Here is a 19,531-nt window from a genome sequence, read left to right as displayed (position 1 = left end):
GTGAGTGAGTGAGTGAGTGAGTGAGTGAGTGAGCAGTCGGGGTTCTGTAAATTGGCTTTTCGCATACAACTGCGTACGCACAACATAAACAGAGTTACTCCAACATATTAGGCTCACGTGGAAAAAGGAAAAAAAAACGAAGTGCCCTTCCGGGCTGTGAAGAAGGATGACCAGCGAAGCTGTGTATGCGGGCCCCTTAATGGCGAACTGCACTTCCGCCGCGGGTTGGCCCGGTATTGCACTTACATAACTTCGGGGTCGGCTCACGTATGGGGAGTGCTTAGCGCCTGCTTTACCTCCACCGCTAATTGGCCCGGTATTGCATTATCTTCGGGATCGGCCCACGTATGAAAAATTGTTCGTCTACGCCTGGACGGGATCCGCCAGATACTACCCATAGACAGCTTCGCCGTAAAAGAATCCTGTCTGCATTCGACACTCATGCCTGCAAAAATATGTACACACGTGCAGCAAAGACTGCTGCAGACGCAGGTAGTGTGGAGGTCTAGCAGAATTAAATCGCCATGTTTGCTTTGTCAGCAATAAAGCGTTGCTCGTGACTCGCGCGGGTAGTTGAAAGCTCTCAGACAAGCTTTGCGCTCGCTGTCCTTCCTCTGCTCAAGTTCACGCGCGACGTAAGAATAGCGGTTATTCTTTATCGTCTCGGGAATGCTCATCTCGTTTTACGCTTCTCATAAAATAGCGCTCGGGTAGAAGCAAAACGACCTCAACGCGTCTGAGTTCTTCCTTTGAAAACACGTGCCGCGCAATGCCACCTGCTCTTTTCATAAGCGGCGGCTGAAGAAACAGCACGCCAGCTTCGATATAATCTCAGCGGTATTTTGTGACATCAAAAGCGTTATGGAAGCTAAAGCCGGCATAATCTTATCAAGGGCCATGATTCAAAAGTAGGAAAAGGGGGGCAATTAGCCTTGAGTCATGACATCTAGCGACATTGGGGCGCGAATCGCGAATTGATCTTGTGAGCGAGGAGTTGTGTTACTCAAGAACCGTAATGGCAAATCGCCACTAGTATAGGTTTCAGTGCAGTTAACATAACTTGTGGCGCGTACCGGCGCGTTCATTCACTTATTCACTCACTCATGCACACTCACTGCCATTGTGCAGCCGTGAGTTGCAATTTCTCATGAATTGTGGAAGCTGTCAATGGACAGCACTGAAAACGTCAGCGCGTAATGATAAGTGTGTGTGAAGTGCAGCGAGTCTCAGCGGATATATGTGTATATGCGAATGAGTGCTTGTCAGTGCGAGTGCAGCGCCAATGACATCGTCAGTGCATTAGTCATCTAGATGCAGTCTCCACTAGAACATATACGCGGCCACTGTACTTGTTTTTAGGACCCCTTGGTGTTAAGCTGTCTGAGAGATTACTAGGTACAAAGGTAGTAAAAGCTTTCAGATTGATTGTTAATGTCGTATTTTTTGTTAATTGCCCTTTCAATCAGTTAGAGTCTAAGGTTCACGCTCTCATACCAATTATTCGAGATTTTCCCAGACCCCTGGACGTGTCTTATGAGTTACCACAGATAGGAACCTTGCCCTTTCTTGATCTTCGGTCGTCGCTATGTAATGATCACTCCTGTTTGCATCATGAGCCACATGCAAATAAGCCCCTACTGTCTTGCCACTCAGGGCAGTCTAAGTTAGCTTCAGCAATGTCCTACAGAAGTCGTGCCACCATTTGGTTGCCTTGAGTTTTTACCAGCAGAAAATGAGGGTTATTAATGCTGGTTACGCTCAACCATTGCTGTTCTCCGTGTCTGAGCGTATTATGAGGGACAGCAAAAATGTTGGTCAAGCCGTAGCCCAGTGCCGTTTGATGCAGGAATCGCATAATGGTGGGATCATTACATGCACACAGTCTCCCATAATTTTAAATAGATCGCTCAACGAACTACTGTGCGGTGTGGTCTTCTCAGCACCAGACAAGCTGGAAATGCTGTGCAAGATCGCGGCTCTAAACGCAGACAAAACTCTTGGTCGCGAAAAGAACCACAAAAATAAATTTGTATATCATGCAAAATACGTAATTTACTGCTTAACGTTATCATTTGGTCGCAGCTGTGTTGGAAAAACTGGACGTTGCCTTAACGATCGGTTGCGCGAGCACAGTTAAAATGTCAAAAACATGATAGGTGGCTTTCTTGCGGCATTTTAGGAGTTGTAGTTGTGTTCCGTTGTTTCACACGTGCAGAATTGTTGGCCGAAATAGGAATCAGCGTACAAGAGAGATTATAGAAGCATAATAAATATAAAAGATGGGTCAAATGTGCGTAAACATGCCGTCAATCGCGCTGACAAGAAAACAACTTGATTTTCTGGGTGTGCCAGCCTCTCTCGTGTAGAATTGTTGACTCGTAACGCCTTGGAGTCCTGCGGACTGATGCGTTCAGATTATATGATGTATAAGAGATAGCATTGGGATCCAAAATAAATTGTCGGAAGTATAGCATCTGTGTGTATTTGTATGTGTGCCTTTTTTCGTCCATGTTTTCCTTGCGCTTGTGAAATTCTTAAAATTGCAATACCAACGTGCTGAGACTGCCACATAGCCAATCTACGTCTCTTAACGTCACTGCGAGTGAAGGCATGGGAGTGCGATTGAAGGGAAACGCGAGTGAGTACAGAACTGCAGGAAAAAGTTGGTGAGTGAGTTCCGGTGACCATCACCTCATCTTACTTATAGAGAATTGTCGCAGCACCATACTGTGCGGTATATGCGTGAGAAGGTGGCTCTTTACCTGCTCTCTAAAATTCGCTGTTGGCGGCGACAAGCATGAAACCGAGCAGCGGGCCAACCTTCGCAGTTGGCGGCAGTTCTTATCAGCTTTGAGCCGACGTGGTTTTTACTACGCGATCAGACTGCCATTTTCTGTGTTTTCCTGGCCAGCAATAAAGCCGGGAAAACACAGCGCGCGACTGGCGTGGTCGTTTACACGCATTCATATCTTTTCCATAGCTCGCGCTTTATCCATGCAAACAAAGGCAGCGTCCCATGGACTGTGGCTATAACTACCACAAAGGCCATCGGCCGTGTCATGCTGTATACGCCGGCTCCCGTCAGATTACCGAAGTAGCATGGCGGATAGGGGCAGAGGAATCTTAGGACATTGTAAGGTAAAGATATCCGAAACTGCTTCTATTCCATTGCTGCAGTCATGCCCTCCACGATTGGTGAAACATTTTTCAGGCTACCCCCGCTTCGCCTGTCTGCCACGCGACGTGACAAAAACCCCTATAGCTCACCATCCGATACGACGAGCGCGCACTGATTATACGTGATTACACTGAACAAAGGAAAAATAATTATCTCTGTTTCCATACCTTTTTCGTCATTAACCCCCTCCTATTCGTCAAAAGATATTGGGCAGCGCTCACTTCGCTTTTCTGTAATTCGATGTCACAAAACCGCGAAAGCTGATTACTAAGAGCGATTTGTACTAATTAAAGATTGATTAAGTCTGCCGAACAAAACTACTTTTTTTTCCGGACAGCCGAAGAGTACCTGTTCCTAAACGAATAGAAGACGTCTGCATGCCCATCGACCGCTTTGGCGTGGCTACTCGGAGCTCTCGGGGAGAACAGAACGATTTGCGTATAATAAGCATTTGTACGTGGCATTACAACTGTGTCCGGCTTTTTCGGCACGTATATACGACATCGGTCAGCCAACTGCTTTTCGCTGAATATCCGTTTTAGCAAGCATCATCTTTAGCCAGTCAAGCAGGAGAAGCGGGTCCATCTCAGACGCCGGAACCCCCCTCCTTGTCCTTTATTTAGTTTCACTGCGCTAAATCAGCCCCACGCAAACCCTCTCCACTTCTGCGTGCTCCTCGTTTCTTGTCAACCAATTAGCTAAAAAAACTATGTCAAAGTAGACAACGCTATTCGCTTTGAAGCAAAAATGACCTCTTATAAACAAGTTGAGCATATGACTGGGTGGTTCAAACAACGCTTCGCGTCACCGCCCGATGCCTGCGTCGGCTGTTACGTAAATTTGACATCAGAACAGTTTGACGTTATAGGGCCCTTAGAGTGAAACAAATGTGGGTTATGCGTAGCAGGCATGTCTCTCGGCCCATCCCCTTCTTGACCTCTTTACCGTAACGTTTGTTTTGGAAGGCAGAGTGAGCGTTGTAAGTTTAATAGCGCAATCGCTTCGGGCCTACAATGACGCGGGCGAGAACATGGCCTCTTCTCATCAGACTGTTCGTGACGCCCATTTCTGCTGACAACGGGCAGCCTGCCTCGAGAAGTAGTTGGTGAACAAAAATTTAGTTATACTAAGAATGACTACGAAATTATGGCCCACCTGTGTTGTGCGCACTCAAAACGCAGCGCCTATTTTATCTCTGGAATGATATGGTAGTGTATGGATTTGTCTCAACGCTTTCGGCTTACAACTACCTCCTGCCCTTTCTTTCTTTTTCTTTATTCTTATCTTTTTCGCCGCCCCCTTGCCCTCTCCCCGTGCGTGATTAAAGTAGCCGACCGAATGCGACCGTGGTTCACATGCCTGCCAGCTCGCTCTCTATCTGTCTCATTCTCTGATTTCCTTATTTTAACCTCATCTTTGATCGCAGATTTATGTCATAGCAATTATTAACCACATTAATCCTCTGATTTCTACCATGTAGTGTTATCAGAATATTACAAGTTACTCAAAATTATCTAGAATAATCCTCATGGTGAACGTTACTGTGCAAATGTCACCTACATGAAAACAGAGGTGCACTAATGTGCACGCACGTATACGTGCACATTAGTGCACGTATGTATGCGTGTGTGTGCGTGTGCGTGTGTGCGCGTATGCGTGTGTGCGCGTGTGCGTGGGCACGTGTGCTTGTGTGTGATTGTGGATGGATGTTTCTTTAGCGACAGGGCTGCCGCTGCCGCGTTCATTCATGTTAACGATTCCCCGTCGCTGTGCCCAATGGGCCGAACTCCCGTATTGTAGCTCAGTTCTCGCGGCCATTGCAATTTGATACGCAGGCGTGCTGTAAGCACAGAATGCTCGCAGGCCGCCATGATTGGCACTTCTCGCACTATGCTGGCAAGATGTTGCCGAGCCGATAACATTGCAGGAGATTTCAATGTACCTCTTCCTTTCGTGTACACCTGAAGTCACGGGCTGTGTGCAAAAAGCTGGTGGGTAAAACAATTTCCTCACGCCGCGACATCTGCTGAACATTGAGGATGCACGCTATTGACGTCTACGGTCACGATCAAGAAGCTCGATCGCGAATGAATGCATCCTGATTGAGCGAAATCGGGATCGGAAGTGCCCCTGTAGCAGCACGTTATCCCGATCTGGCTAAGGCGCGAGTGAAAGTGCCTGTGTGACATCAATCAATGCGGCAGAAGGTTTAAGTGCTTGTTCGCTACAGCAACACACCGCTGCTCACATAGTTCACACTGATCTAATAGAATATGTTAGTAGAGAGCTGCCTATGGTTCATATGCTTTTTCAAACACGTAAGCGCTAACGTGACCACTTTTGTCCTAGCGGCATACTCCTGTGTTCGCGTTCTGAATTAACTCCTTCCAGCATAAAAGCAGCAGGACACTGTCAAAGCAGCGTCCGATCCTTTCAACTTTTCAAGAAAATCGCAAATGAACTCTACAGATTCTGTCGGCGACTGACGGCGGCCATTTGTGGCGGTGCATTGCCAACACTCCCACGTTTGTCGGTGCTTTTCGTCTCCTGGGAAACTGAAAGAAAAAAGCAACTTACCTGCCGTTTTTCATGATATTTACGCATTAAACTACGTAACGAATTGCCAGCATGACAAATCGGCTCGGCGGACGCGCACGAAATCCACGGAAAAATAAGAAGACTGCCGCGATACACGGCGCTGTCAGTGCATACAAACGAGCGTGCGGCGTGTTTTTTGCTCACCAAATATTCCTGCGTGTACCTGAAGATCACGGGATGTGCAGGCCGGGAGGGGTCCATTTCGACAAGCTATGCTTTCACCGACACGTTGCGCAGGGTTTTGTTTGCAATGCTTCAAGTCTCACCAATCACCAATCTCACCACCTCACCACCTCAATCTCACCAATCTCACCAAGTCGTGTAAACACGACTTGGTGAGATGGTTGGTACATGACTTGTAAAACAAACTGTGCTAAAGACGGGACTAAACAAGAACTGCGCACCGCCTTGTGTTTTCTTGTTTAATCCCGTTTCTAGCACTATTTGTCCTGTAATACCCACCATTTATTCAAGCATTAGTGCCAAACTTATTCCCAGTTAAAAAAAAAAAGGACTAGCTGAAAAACAGAATTTCCGTTCCCAACGGGGCTATGGCTTGTATGTTTAGGCTCATACAAGTTCCTGTATTGACTATACTTTACCAGAGAGAAAAATAACAGTAGTGCCCCGTGGAAACGTCGACGCAGTATAATGGATATCCCTAAATTCAAGTTTACTGCAATATACGCATTACATTTGCACCGGTATCAGCAGACATGCAGTGTGGTTCACTATTACAGAGAACACGTACGTGTAGAGTGTGTGCGAATTTCTGCATAAGTACAAACACCCGGTTTTGCAGTATTGGACTTGCGGTTGGTTGTGCCTACCCTTTCCTACACCCGTGTGCAGTGTGCTGGCATAAATTCAGTCAGCAAGCGAGATAGAAAAAAAAGATGGGACAAAGACAGGGAGGTTAGAGCCAGTGCAAGCCCCGGTTGGCTACCCTGTGCGGGGGAAAGGGTTTAAGCAAAGTCAGCAAATTGAGTGCCACCTGCTAAAATGCTACCTTTATCACCGAACCGCGTACATAGCGCTCTTAAACGCATTTTCTTTTTCGGGGAGATCATGATATGTGCACATGTGTGATCATTTTTATTTCGGTCAACGTGCGCTGTAATCTTGGAAGCACTGTGCTGATTATACGAGTACAGCCTGTGTGTTGCACGTGATTGCGCTAAGTCAACGCACCACTCGTGCAACTCCAAGTGTGTCCGTAAAGGTGCAACGTCAAAAGAAAATATACTTGCGACGTATTTTCGGGGATCCGCGGGGCGTCGTGCAGTGCAATTCCTGCGTTGCAATCATAACGGGCATTTGAAAGTAAAATATTAAATAATACTTGACTTTGCCTTCCAACTTCTTGCGCTAGTAATGCTGTTGACTTGATTCATGAGCCTGACACGTGTTGAATATTTGTGCTTTCTTTCAGTGCTGCACAATAAACTGGCCAATGTCAATACTATCAGATTAATTGTTACCTTATCGTATGCACTTTGCCGCATTGATCTACTGTCTTTTCCTATGTATTTCATGTACTTACTGTGTGCTCATGAAACGTGTACAACGCGTATATATCTGTAACGTGTATAACGTGTACGCTATAATGCATACATACTACGTGCATATTTGTATAGGTTATTTGTGTATGCTTTTGTTCCTTATCCCATGTTGTTTGTGATACAATGTAGGTATAGCTGCGCTTTCATTCTTGTCTAGCGCAATATATATCAATGACATTTATGACGCCACGCTTATAGTCGTTATTGTCCCGTTACAAGATGAATTTCTCACCGTTTGACAAGGACTCCCCGCTTTTCGTGCTTGAGACGTTGATAACTATTTGATATGCTAGGATGGTAATTCATGGTAGCCCGTCATTAATTCTCAGCGGCAGAGTTTCAATCATTTAACACATCGCCTCTGGATATTTCACGAATGAGTAGGCTGCTTGTTTCAACAACACGTAATTCTCACATTGGTTTTCTTCTATAACTGCGACATCTATAAGACACGTTTAAACGACTGATACTGCCCATGCGTTTGGAGCCTCATTAAAGAAGTTAAGTTTATCTGTCGGGCTTCGTGCCGTTGTTGATCGAAAAATTTATAAGTAGTAGAGGTCTCCACGTCCGAGCCTTAATCGTATATAAATCCGCAGTTAATGTGGGTTGTATGTTTAAAAAATAGACCACCGTTATGATTACGAAATTCCTGCCTCACTGGAAATCATATTTAATGAAAACGTCTCTGGCTACCGACCCACTTTTTTAATGGCCCTCCGTCATGCAATAGCAATATCAAGCACGTCGCACCCTCACAGGGACCGATGCAAAAGACACTAAATATGCCATACCTCCTTACCTTCACGTTTATACTTTAAGCGGCAGGCACTGTAGATAGAGGCCGACGAAACCTGCTTTCATGAGCTCGTGCAACTGGTAGCGATGTTTTAACATACAATCTGCGTTATCGTGATGTTGCTGCTACTTCGCCTGTGTTGCTTGCAGACGCTGGATTAGGACGACGGTGATAATGCTACCCCTTCTTGGACTCACCTGGCTCCCCGGTTTCCTGATTCTCGACAGCAGGCCAGCCTCCTTAGTTGCGACATACGCGTTTTGTATCCTGAACACGTCACAGGCGAGTACCGCGAAACGGAAGCTGAGATAAACGTAGTTGCGTATTCTGGACTATAGTGTTACACGTCCTGTTTTATACTCGACTACCATCAGTTTGAAACCGTTTTTCTACTTCTGCGTAGCTTTAATGCTTGGCACTCGTTATCATCTACGTGCCAGTGTGCGCGCGCTGCTTTCTGAGAACTCCGAAACTGCACGCTTTCTTTATTTTAGATATTTTTTTATTGCCGACAGCTCTCCACACACAAAATAATAGCAGACAAATAAAGATGAAGGTAAGAAGGTCAAGAAGGGAGTTGTCCAAGAGAACGTGCTTAACCCCACACAATATGAAACACCAGCACGAAGATCACCGTAACTTGTAGCCCCTGCATTAAAGTCCAGCAGCAATCCACGGTGTAGGTTATAGATCCGCCGATGATAATCGGTTGGACGGCTCGGATGTAGCCCTACTTTCGACAGGTGTGGTGCCGTGGTGAAGGCGGTCCGGGAGAACTATATACATGCGTTTTCGCGCTTGCCTTCTAAAGTCACTGACAGAGCGTGTCATTTTTCGTGCCGCTAGAGCTTGCTAGAGTTTCCGCATGTTATGGCGTAATGTTGGCGGCAGCTTCAGCTTCCAGCGTCAAAATGAAGAGCTACATTATTGTAAATTGCTGTGAGCTCACACAAGTGCCGGGAATCCTGACTCCTCAGCCGGTCGATTGCTGGGGTGCTTTATACTGGGCACACTGAAATTTCGCCTTTCTGTTGGATTCAACCAGGTATACCTTCTTTCTTTTCATTTTCTTTCTTTCTTTTTTTTCCGATCCAAGTCCAACGAGCATATAGCGAATTCGACGGTTCCCATACAGAGCAGCAGCCGTGTTCTCTGAATTGAGAGGTTTCAGATTTAATCTAAGCCTGAAGTGCACTATTTACTCATTCGGTTAGTCATTCTGTTGGTTGGCTGGTCAGGTGGTTAGTTATATATCTGTCCAGAGTGGCCCCCAGTGTTGCTCAAATCCTAGAGTGATTTGCGCACTGCATGCTGCGCCGCGAGGCATTGATCTGTTGAGTCCACAAGGCACGTGCTCCAGACGCAACTTCGTATGCTGTCAAGTGACCTTAGCGCATTCATTTGATCATCTCGCGCTGTGCGATGGCAGTGCTGGTATGTCTGTCGAAATGTATTAGCCGTTAGTACAGATTACAGCCGGCGTACTGGGCCATGTAGCAGCGTGGTTTTCGAGTGCCGCAAAACATGTGCGCCATCGTCGGATGGTTCCACGCCGGAGATATACGCCCCGTGCGTGTGGAAACTATTTCAGGCACCCTTAAGGTTGGACGTACTTGCTGTCAGTCATACTTTGTGTAGCTTCGACTCTTTCCCACATAGCAAGCCCATATATTTTCTTTTAAGGTCAAGCTTTATTTGTGAACTGTCTGGGGCTTTGCTGATGACCGCATCTTCTGCGGCCTTGGCGAATAGCTCGCAACGCACAGGGCATCATTCATGTAACGAATCGGCTTCTGTATACCACCCCTATACAGTTGGGTTGGTGGTAAGCTCTGTTCTCTATGGAATCGCGCAGTGAAACAAAATGCGCTGCCTAAATGTCCCCAAATGAACAGATGTATGGTCTGTAGAGTGTAATTCTATCATTAAAGTGAAGCTTTCTATATATGGCGCGCCTGCGCAGCCTATTGGGTCGATTCTGAAGACGGCGCACAAGTAAAGTTGGCCGATTCCGGAGGTGGTTACTGAAAAATGGGCTAATATCGGAGAAAGTGTAACCTATGGTCGCGTGGATCACCTTAGTCGCGCGGTGGACGAGGCAGCGTGTGAGTAAACAGCCGCATACGCAAGAGATGAACGAAAAACAGCGACATTGCTTAAACGCGAGTTTCTGGGTCAATAAATTGGGACACTACACATCTTCTTCCTGGAATGCTACTTCTCTGTCATAAAGTGTTACAAAAAAGGCGTTCTAATGCACTTGTCACCCGAAGTCAAAATATGAAACGCCTCAATAATTCCCCTCTCTGTCCTGTGTTGTGAGTGCGTTAGAAATGTGGAGCGCGCAAATTCTGGTATGCACCCGCACCTTTTTCAATGTTCGGCCAGCTGCCCTTCCGAGTGGTTCTTAATCGACAGCACGTGCTCTCTTGCCCTATCGTTGAAGCGCCTTCCAGACTGTCCTATTTAAATTTCATCACAGCTCAAGAGGAGCCTACACATGACATTAGAAACGCATTCAGTGAAACGAGTGACATGGCTCTCATGACAATGCCTATATGGTTCCTTTTCGACACACGCACACACACTTTTAGCTTCGCAAGCACATCAGCCATAATATCCGCACCCCCTTTCCTTATTTCCATCAGATGCGACCTTGGTGGTTCCTATGGCTCTTGCAGTGTAACTAGCTGAATTCTTCGTGGATTCTTAAAATTCACTCACAACGATCTGCAGTTCCTACATAATTAAATTACTAAGAAAGTCACAATTAACGCATACACTCTGAAATTTGTCTGGATATTCCCCATAGTGGGCCCTTCATTTCGAAAGCAAACATAAGCAAAGTAATTCGTTTACTTCACCGTGAACACTGCGGGAGCCTCGTAACACGTGTGAAAATATATAGCAGGCTAGGGTTCAGTATTTACCTCCAAAGCTCGGAATTGAGCCAGAAACGTTAATCTTCCTAGGTTATCACCCATAACATGACCCCATTTGTTTTTTTTTAATACCTCAAGGGCACCGCGGCGGACATTACGGGAGGGGAGGGTACAGTCAAAACGAAAACAATAACAATGGTAACCCGGTGCAGTACCCGCTGAATTTACAACGATTGTGAACTCGCTGTCACGTGCAGGGCTCTCAGCGCATTGGGAAACACAAGAGATTACGGAACATTTCCGATTCCTTGTCTGAAAGAATATCTTACAAAAAAACGAAAAAAAAACGTAACTGATCTATACACATTTAACATTGCCTGCAGGTCGACTATAATGCGCCCCCCCCTCCCTTTTTTTATTGCTTTACACTAAGTTTAATCTCAATGGTGGTCATAGTTTTCCAGGACAGTGTGCTAAACAGATGTTTCCGTTCCTAGCCGCTCGAGACGCCTGTTGTTCAATACCGAATTTTCTGCTCATGCTTCACACTTATTCATGTGCTTGTTTCTTTGCGTCACTCATATAAAAGGGCAAGATCCTTCATTAATAGAATTTTATCCCCACTAGGGCTGCGCACTGTTCCTCTTCCATTGCGCCCTCAACCGAAGCGTCCGACGACTGGCGATGAGAAAGTTCAAGTCTAGCCAACTGTTCGACCGTTGTGTCCCGGTAAGCTTATTATTCTTAATTTTCTTTTGCATTACCCTGCTCATGTACGAATTACCCTGCTCATGTACGATACGAATTGATTGTAATCATTAGAGACGAACATTAGCTTTAATATTAGCATCTTGGCAGATGAAACAAAGTGGCATAAAAAAAAGAACCGTTCAAGACTGCGTACTTTGTGGTTAAGAAGTTTAGGAGCTTTTACGGTTTTTTCGAGATTTTTGCCAATCGCATGATATACAGAACAAGTGGGGTTGGCCCGGCAAGAGAGAAAGAGAGAGCAAGGACAGGAAAGGCAGGGAGGTCAACCAGACGAGCACCCGGTTTGCTGCTCGACACTGGGGTTGGGGGAAAGGGGAATATAAAGAGGGAAAAAGGAGAGAGTAAGCACTGAGTGCGTGTGGGAGGATGCACGGGAACATTGTAAAAGGTCTCTTCAGCCGGTGCATTTCAAGCATTGTACTAGCGCACGAATTGCTTTTCGTGTCAGGGATGGGTGTGGCCACGGTCTGAGAAATTCTTTTATCAATAGGGGGTCAGTGGAAGAAATGTAAAAGCAACAAATTGGAAAAGCTTTACGTTATTGGCAACTCCAAAATCCGTTACTTGCGTTGGCAACACTGTACATATAAACAAAGATGACTACAGCATCTAGGTTCACGGCGGCTCTCTCGCTTGGTGCTGCGCTCCTGCGTTTCTCGTTCGTAGCGTCGAATCGAGGTGTTTCGTAGAAGTCGAAAGTGTCATTGCAGCCGATTACCTTATTCTAATCAGTCTCAAGGACTTTAGCGACGAAACTGCGGAAATTGTTGCGCTGTGTTTGTCAGCGCCAGGCATGCCCTGCGAACCGCACCAGATATTTTTAACTACAAAGAGCCTTTCAAGCGAGCCGGAGCTTTAAGAGAGTGGAGCCGTTTTTGTGTATAGCGGGCCTCCGAAAGGAGCAAGCACTTGTTCTCGGCGTCTCTCCACTGGTATAGGTACGATACGCGACTGTTTTCGACCTTCATAGGCAACTGCGCACTGCGACTCGTGTTGTAGGATATAGCATATAGCATCTCACAGTGTACAGGCAGTAACGTCTGTCTTGCTTTCAGAAGCTAAATACGGATATTCTGCACTTAGGCTAAACACTGCAATGTTACCTGGTCAGCCTGTCCTTGGATAAAAACAAATGAGAGTGCTGTTTGGGAGTCCGGGCCGCACCTTTGTGCGACACATTGAGGAAACTAGACGATCGTCCTCTGAGTGAACAGACAATATTAGAGCACCGTCCCGACCGATCATCGGCTCAGAAGGTAGTGAAGGCACCTTTGTGTTTTCTCAGAACTTCTGGTTTGCTCGAGCGACTTTAACTGAAGTGCTGTCCGTACACGTACCTACACCTTCTCTCTCCCTTCTTTCTCTTCCCCTTCTCCCTTCCCCCAGTGTAGGGTAGCCAACCAGACTCTTGACTGGTTAACATCCCTGCCTTCCTGTATTCTTCTCTTTCTGTCTCTCTCTCTCTCTCTGCGTCCGATGGCTGGTGCTTGTTCAGGCTTGCGGTACGTGGTATTCGAGGCAAGGCTCGTGCTTGCGCGCGCAGCAGACACCCACAACTCGTAGAAAGTCTCAAACCCTGTAGCGAAACGCAAGAAGTTAATAGCAATAAATCGGACCAAGTTGAGGTTCTTCCAACGTGGTTGCAAAATTAGGCGAAAGTTTTCTTTTGCGAAAATTCACTCGTATTAGTGTGTGCACGATTTGGAAACCAACTGAATCATGCAATGGAATTTAGTTGTCTGTACACAGGGTCGGAAAGCAAACCGGCGGCGTTGTGCGCAGGTCGAACGCTCCTAAGCTGGAACGAGCGCGGTCTGCTGTTGCTTCTAAGTTTCTTAAAAGCAAATAAACCGCCAACTCGACTCGTTGAATGAGAAAACAGCATCTTCTGCTTGCACCGCTAAACTAAAGCATGCTATGAAAACGATACGTCGCCTCGCGGCATAACGTGTGTGATGATCAACTTCAGTTCTTCCGAGGCAGTTACCATTTATCCTACCCTGCCTGCTGACAGAAGTACAGCAGCGCGAATATTCCTGCTGCTTGAGGCATTAGTGGCACTAATTCTGGGGCAAAAACCTACAAACGAACAAAACCAAATGAAGCTTAAACGTACATCACTATAATGTGAACACTCCGCAATTTGAAACGCCAGCAAGATATTGAAAGCAATGTTCTACTCACCTGGAAGAAAGAAGTCCCGAGTTAAGTGTTGCGAACAAACCACTGTAGCATCAGTCGTCACCGTTTCCCAATGCGAAGTTTCTTGTGCAATGCGATGCGCGTCGTCTACTTCTTTCGCGAAAGGATGAAACTATACATTGCTGTCTTTCCACCACTATGACATGCATAATGGTGCACAAGTCTTTCGACAACTGTATTTCTGTTTTCCATTTTTTGGGGATTGTGCGCGGCGGCATCACGACCATTTGAGAACTACGAGGCATTCAGCGCTTGCCATGATAGGAGGCCCTCTTTCGCTTCAAGATTGAGCCTGGAAGAGCTGTTTCTCGGCGCGGGCACTAGGGGGCGAGCATTTACTTGGAGTTGCCCATAGCAACCTATAGGAGACATCACAGTTCCGTAAAGAAGGAAAACTGAACGAAAGAGTCTAAAAACACGCACCTGAGTTTATATCTACGCAAGACACATAACAACATACAACAATACTAGACGTGAGGTATACAAATACAAGACGCTGTATATAGTCTGTGGTATTCAATGAAAATATATTAGTACAGTCAACGGCGATACGTTCAGTAAGAACCTAATATATTTGCTCTTATTATTATCAAAAAAGATTTTGAAAGCCACAGGTGCTCTTTTCTGTAGCTCTGTTGTTGGCCATTGGTGAAGAATTTATTTCAATGCGACAAGTTTACGGTCTAACATTAAATCGGTCTAGGTCTCGCGGTATTGTGTCGCGGATTTATGGTTACAAACAAAACACAGCATTCGAGAAGAAAATTGTGAGACTTCCTACTCGAGAACTGTGCTTTGTTTACAGCCAGGAGCCACACCCAATTAGGCCAGTTTGCAGCCCTAATTCCTGAACTTTTATTTTCTATAAGGACAACTATCAGTTCAAAAAAAAAATAAGTGCGTCACTGACAACGTCAAAAAAAAAAAACTTGACATTGAAACGACTGTTATTTTTAATGGCAGCATTAGTCACAGCGGACACTCATCAGATTGCCGAACAAGAGGTAGACATTATTATTATTATTATTATTATTATTATTATTATTATTATTATTATTATTATTATTATTATTATTATTCGAACGCTATACTATACTGATGTCTTTCTGGTTTCCCAAAACGCAGCTGCAAGATGTCATGTCCCAACCCACATAATAAGAAGCCAACAAACAAAGACACCAAGGATAATACAGGGAAAATTACTTGTACTTAATTGAAATAAAAAATTATAAATTAATGGAGTTGAAAGTGGATGAAAACCTACTTGCCTCAGGTGAGGAACGATCCCTCGTCTTTGCATTACGCATTACGCGTGCGATACTCTACCAACTGAGCTACCACGCAAGACAAGTTATTTCTTCATCCACTTTCAATTCCATTTATTCATAATTTCTTTATTTCAGTTAGTAAGTACAAGTAATTTCCCCTGTGTTGTCGTTGGTGCCTTTGTTTGTTGGCTTCTTATGATATGAATAATAAATATGGGGCCCCTCAGTTAACCCCCTTTCTTATCGTTCATGTCACAACCCAGTATTTTTATACCTAGTACTCAATTACAAGATGTTAAATGACTATGGTATCTCGCTGACAGTTCCGCAGCGCTTTTCTCAGCTTAAGTATGGTGTCCTGGAATGGGGCAGTGTTTCGACCGTACAGCGAAACAATGGGAGAACAAGGAACACTTCTGCGAGGACGCCGCCAGTTCGGCGCTGCAATCGATTGGCGTGCCTAGCGCGCGAAATTGTGCAGCACGCACGCACGCACGCACGCACACACACACACAAGCACACACACGCACACGCACACACACTGACACTCACACAAACAGACACACACACACACACAAACCATACTAACCAATCAGCGAGCTCCGTACCTACATGCATGAGCTCCGCGACAGTCATAACTGCGAATCGGTGAGGCCCTGTGTTGCACCATTAGTTTTCCTCTTGCCAGCAATGACTCCAAGCTGCAGGGACCGGTGGCGCTGCAGTAGACCGGCGTGCTCTCATACAGATATCTCGTATCTCTCATACAAACATCTCTCATATTAAAATCTCTTGTACAAACAGGCAGGTACAGCTAGTATAGTAGAGCAGCAGCTTCCAGGTTTATTTTATGCTGACTACATTGTCTTGCTAGCTAAGAAACAAAGTGATTTGCAACGTCTGGCTAATATCTGTGGGCAGGAAGGTAACAATTTAGGTTTGAAATTTAGCTTTAGGAAATCAGGTGTTATGGTATTTAATGAAAACAGTGAACAGACAGTGGCGATACAGGGCCAGGAAATATCTCGGGTAAGAGAGTATAGATACCTTGGTATATGGATAAACGAAGGCAATATATATATATATATATATGGAAACACAGGAAAAAACAATAACACTGAAGGGGAAGAGAAATGCAGCCATAAAGAAGCACAGAACGCTATTCGGATGCAATAGGTACAAGGTGCTCCGAGGTATGTGGAAAGGTGTAATGGTTCCAGGACTTCATTTTGAAAATGCAGTTGTTTGCTATAAATCAGGGGTACAATCAGGACTCGACGGGAACCAAAGGTCAGTGGGTCGACTCGCATTGGGCGCTCACGGGAAGACCACAAATGAAGCTGTGCAGGGTGATATGGGCTGGACTAGTTTTGAAGTGAGGGAAGCTCGCAGTAAAATTGAGTATGAAGAACGACTGAGAAGTGTTGAAGAAAGTTAATGGGCTGGCAGAGTGTTGAGGTACTGGAAAAACATTGATTCACAGTGGAGGAAGATAACTAGGAAGCTTACGAGCAGGTATGCGGCCTGTACGGTGCGCAACATAGCAACAAAGAACGTGTAGCGGAAAGTGAGAGAGGCTGAAATAATCTCATGGGTGGCGGCAATGGAAAAGAAACCTGTCATGAGTAACTACTTAAGAGGAAAAAACGAAATCAGGAAAGAAACAATTTATGATAACTCAAAGGGAAGCTCTTACTTTTCGAAGCGAGATCGGGGTGCCTCAGAACACGCACCTATAAAGCGAGATATAAGAAGCAAGAAGAAGCATGTGCTTGCTGCTGTAAAGCTAGGCAAACTATTGAGCGTGTTTTATTAGAATGTGAAGACGTCTACTCAGCGGTCGATTTAGGCATCACTGGCCTCCTTGAAGCCCTTGGGTTCAGAGAGAGCAGTGTAAAAATAAACATGTCCGCAGTAGGGGGAGCAGTGTAAAAATAAACATGTCCGCAGTAGGGGTTAGTAAGAGGCGAGTGGAGGATTGGTGGAAGAAAAGTAGGGAAACGATAAAAAATGCAGACGTACAAAAGCACAGTTCGCAATAGGGGATCAGAAAATTTGGTTGTGGGAGTTCATCGTGTTTTTTTTCCTTTTTTATTGTTTAGCTTAGGTAGGACATTAGGCAGTATAACAGCAAGAGCTTGGTGGCGCAACCCACCGCCCCGTTCCAAAGGGGACTCTCATAACATCCATCCACCCACATCCATCCATCCATCGTGCTCGAGTACCCTCGGCCTTCATTGCAAAAAGGGGCACGTTTTCGCCGCCGGACGAAAGCTGTCGACCCAGTGTCGATCATGGAAGTATCCATGGTATTTCTCTATGCGACCAAAGTCATGCTCCACTTGGCCCGTTTTCGCAACTGTTCGCTGTCGTTGGCGGTGTAATTAATTATTTTGTTTTCTGTTGGTTATTTCTCGTAGCATATTTACCTCTTTCTGTAGTGCGAAATTTGAAGGATTACTGACAATATTTTTGTGCGTGTGTTAATTGTGTGTGTGTATGTGTGTGTTTGTCCGGACAGCTGCCATTATAGTGTCTGTCGGTGGCATATAAACGGTCTCTCGTTTCACTTTCAAAGCCATGCTGAACTTGACACGCGTTTTCGACTGTTCGCCGTCATCGGCATTCAAATTAATTATTGGCTGGGCTCCGGAGGGATCGAGGCCTATTACCGTAATTACGGATTTGACGGACATCAGAGTATAAAAGACAAAAAAAAGAAATGAGAGAAATAAACAAAGAAGAAAAGAAAGAAACGAGAGGCCCAAGATGTTTGTGCCAGCAATGACAAGCTCTTCGAAATTCATTACTACGCTTTAGTCTTTTACATTTTGCGTTGCTCTTAGACGTATATGGGCAGTCTGCACACTATTCGAAACAAAACAACGCAACCAACAGGCTTGTGTAGGCACCCCCCGCGCAAAAAAAGGAACACAAAAACCAAACAAGGTAAGAACCCTGGGAACACACAATTAGAAAAAAAAATTTACTCCCGCAAATCCTTTGCTCTATAGATATGAAAAAGAAGAATCGTCGCGTTTGGAGCGTTTGGGGTCAAGGTTCAGGTTTCAGGTTCGAGTCGAGGATATTCATTAATAGTTCTTTGAACTGAAATGTCTGACGAGATTTACGAAACGCACGCGTTACACTGCGCAGAAAAAAAAATAAGTGTCGTTCGCTGCCCTTCCTCTTCTGATGTCTTACCACGCCTGTCATTTCTTGACGCAGATGCAATGGCGGGGGAACAGCAACGCCGAAGAACGTGGCAGTTCCTCTACGGTGAACTCCGACAGCCGCGTGATCGCCACCATCTTTGGCAAACGCGGAAGCCTGTCTTTCGCCTACGAGGAAGCTGCGGTGCATGACCCTATGGCGGGAAAGTTCACCAGCACTATAAACAGCAATCTAGCAAACACGCGTGACACTTAGTAACGGCAGGTTACACGGGCTTGGGAACGTTTCACCGAATACACCAGGGCAGGTTCTCCTATTGCTGTCGCTTTGCTTTGAAGAGTCTCAAAGTGGGTGGGTTAAATTATCTTTTTTTTTTCGTGAACATAACCAATGCTTTCCTCTCTGCCAACACTTTTTCTTTCTCTTTGTTTAATTAAATGGAGGAAAATTATAATTTTCTTTATATAGAATCACTACTTCCATGCTCCGCAAACAGCAAATAAAATCGATAGAACACATTGCGTGCGGCCTGTGACGACGTATGGAACACTACATCCATTTTCTTTTTTAGCTCCAAGAGATTTTCTTTCTCCTTAGAAAGAAATACTGTATATAGCTTTGTGCAACATTGTTATGTGCAGTTTTAGAAGACGGGGAAAATTATCTGGATGAGAAACTGTAATATCCGAATAGCTAAGTTCAATTATTTCCCTAAATAACATTTTAATTATTCGCTCTAGGGTACAATATGCTATTGCGAGATTAAAGCTAAGTAATGCTGGAGTTATATTCAGCTAGTAAATATCCTAAGATCAACATCACTTTCGACATATTCATCATTAAAATGCGCTACGAAATACACTGGCGTTGCACATCTTAGTTTCCAAGAACCGCCCCTTTGGCAGTCTGGAACAAACTTGACTGGAACGCCGTTGCACAGTTTAGGAGGTTCCGGGGACGGATATATGGCAAGCTGTGGTATTCTGAAACGGTTTCTGCTAAGTAAACATGATTTCACTATACTGTGAAAACAAAAACAAATAATTTAACAAATAATCTTTTTTTGTTATGTACCTGGACTTGTAAGTAATGTCCGC

The 19,531-nt window shown here is 45.1% G+C and overlaps 1 protein-coding gene across 1 annotated transcript in view; it reads left to right on the top strand.

Moving 5' to 3' along the window:
- Nucleotides 1-18,920, top strand: part of LOC139058316 (adhesion G-protein coupled receptor G6-like) — a 40,507-nt gene extending 21,587 nt beyond the window's left edge. The window contains exons 4-6 of the mRNA XM_070536753.1: nucleotides 8,287-8,419; nucleotides 11,647-11,748; nucleotides 18,489-18,920. Of these exons, the coding sequence (XP_070392854.1) occupies nucleotides 8,312-8,419; nucleotides 11,647-11,748; nucleotides 18,489-18,689 (411 nt within the window). The 5' untranslated portion in view covers nucleotides 8,287-8,311 and the 3' untranslated portion in view covers nucleotides 18,690-18,920. The remainder of the gene's footprint in view (nucleotides 1-8,286; nucleotides 8,420-11,646; nucleotides 11,749-18,488) is intronic.
- Nucleotides 18,921-19,531: the final 611 nt, after the last annotated feature.

Source organism: Dermacentor albipictus, chromosome 1, assembly GCF_038994185.2.
Source record: "Dermacentor albipictus isolate Rhodes 1998 colony chromosome 1, USDA_Dalb.pri_finalv2, whole genome shotgun sequence".
NCBI lineage: Eukaryota > Metazoa > Arthropoda > Arachnida > Ixodida > Ixodidae > Dermacentor > Dermacentor albipictus.
The sequence above is the reverse complement of the archived record's forward strand: the minus strand, read 5'-3'. Positions and strand labels throughout refer to the sequence as shown.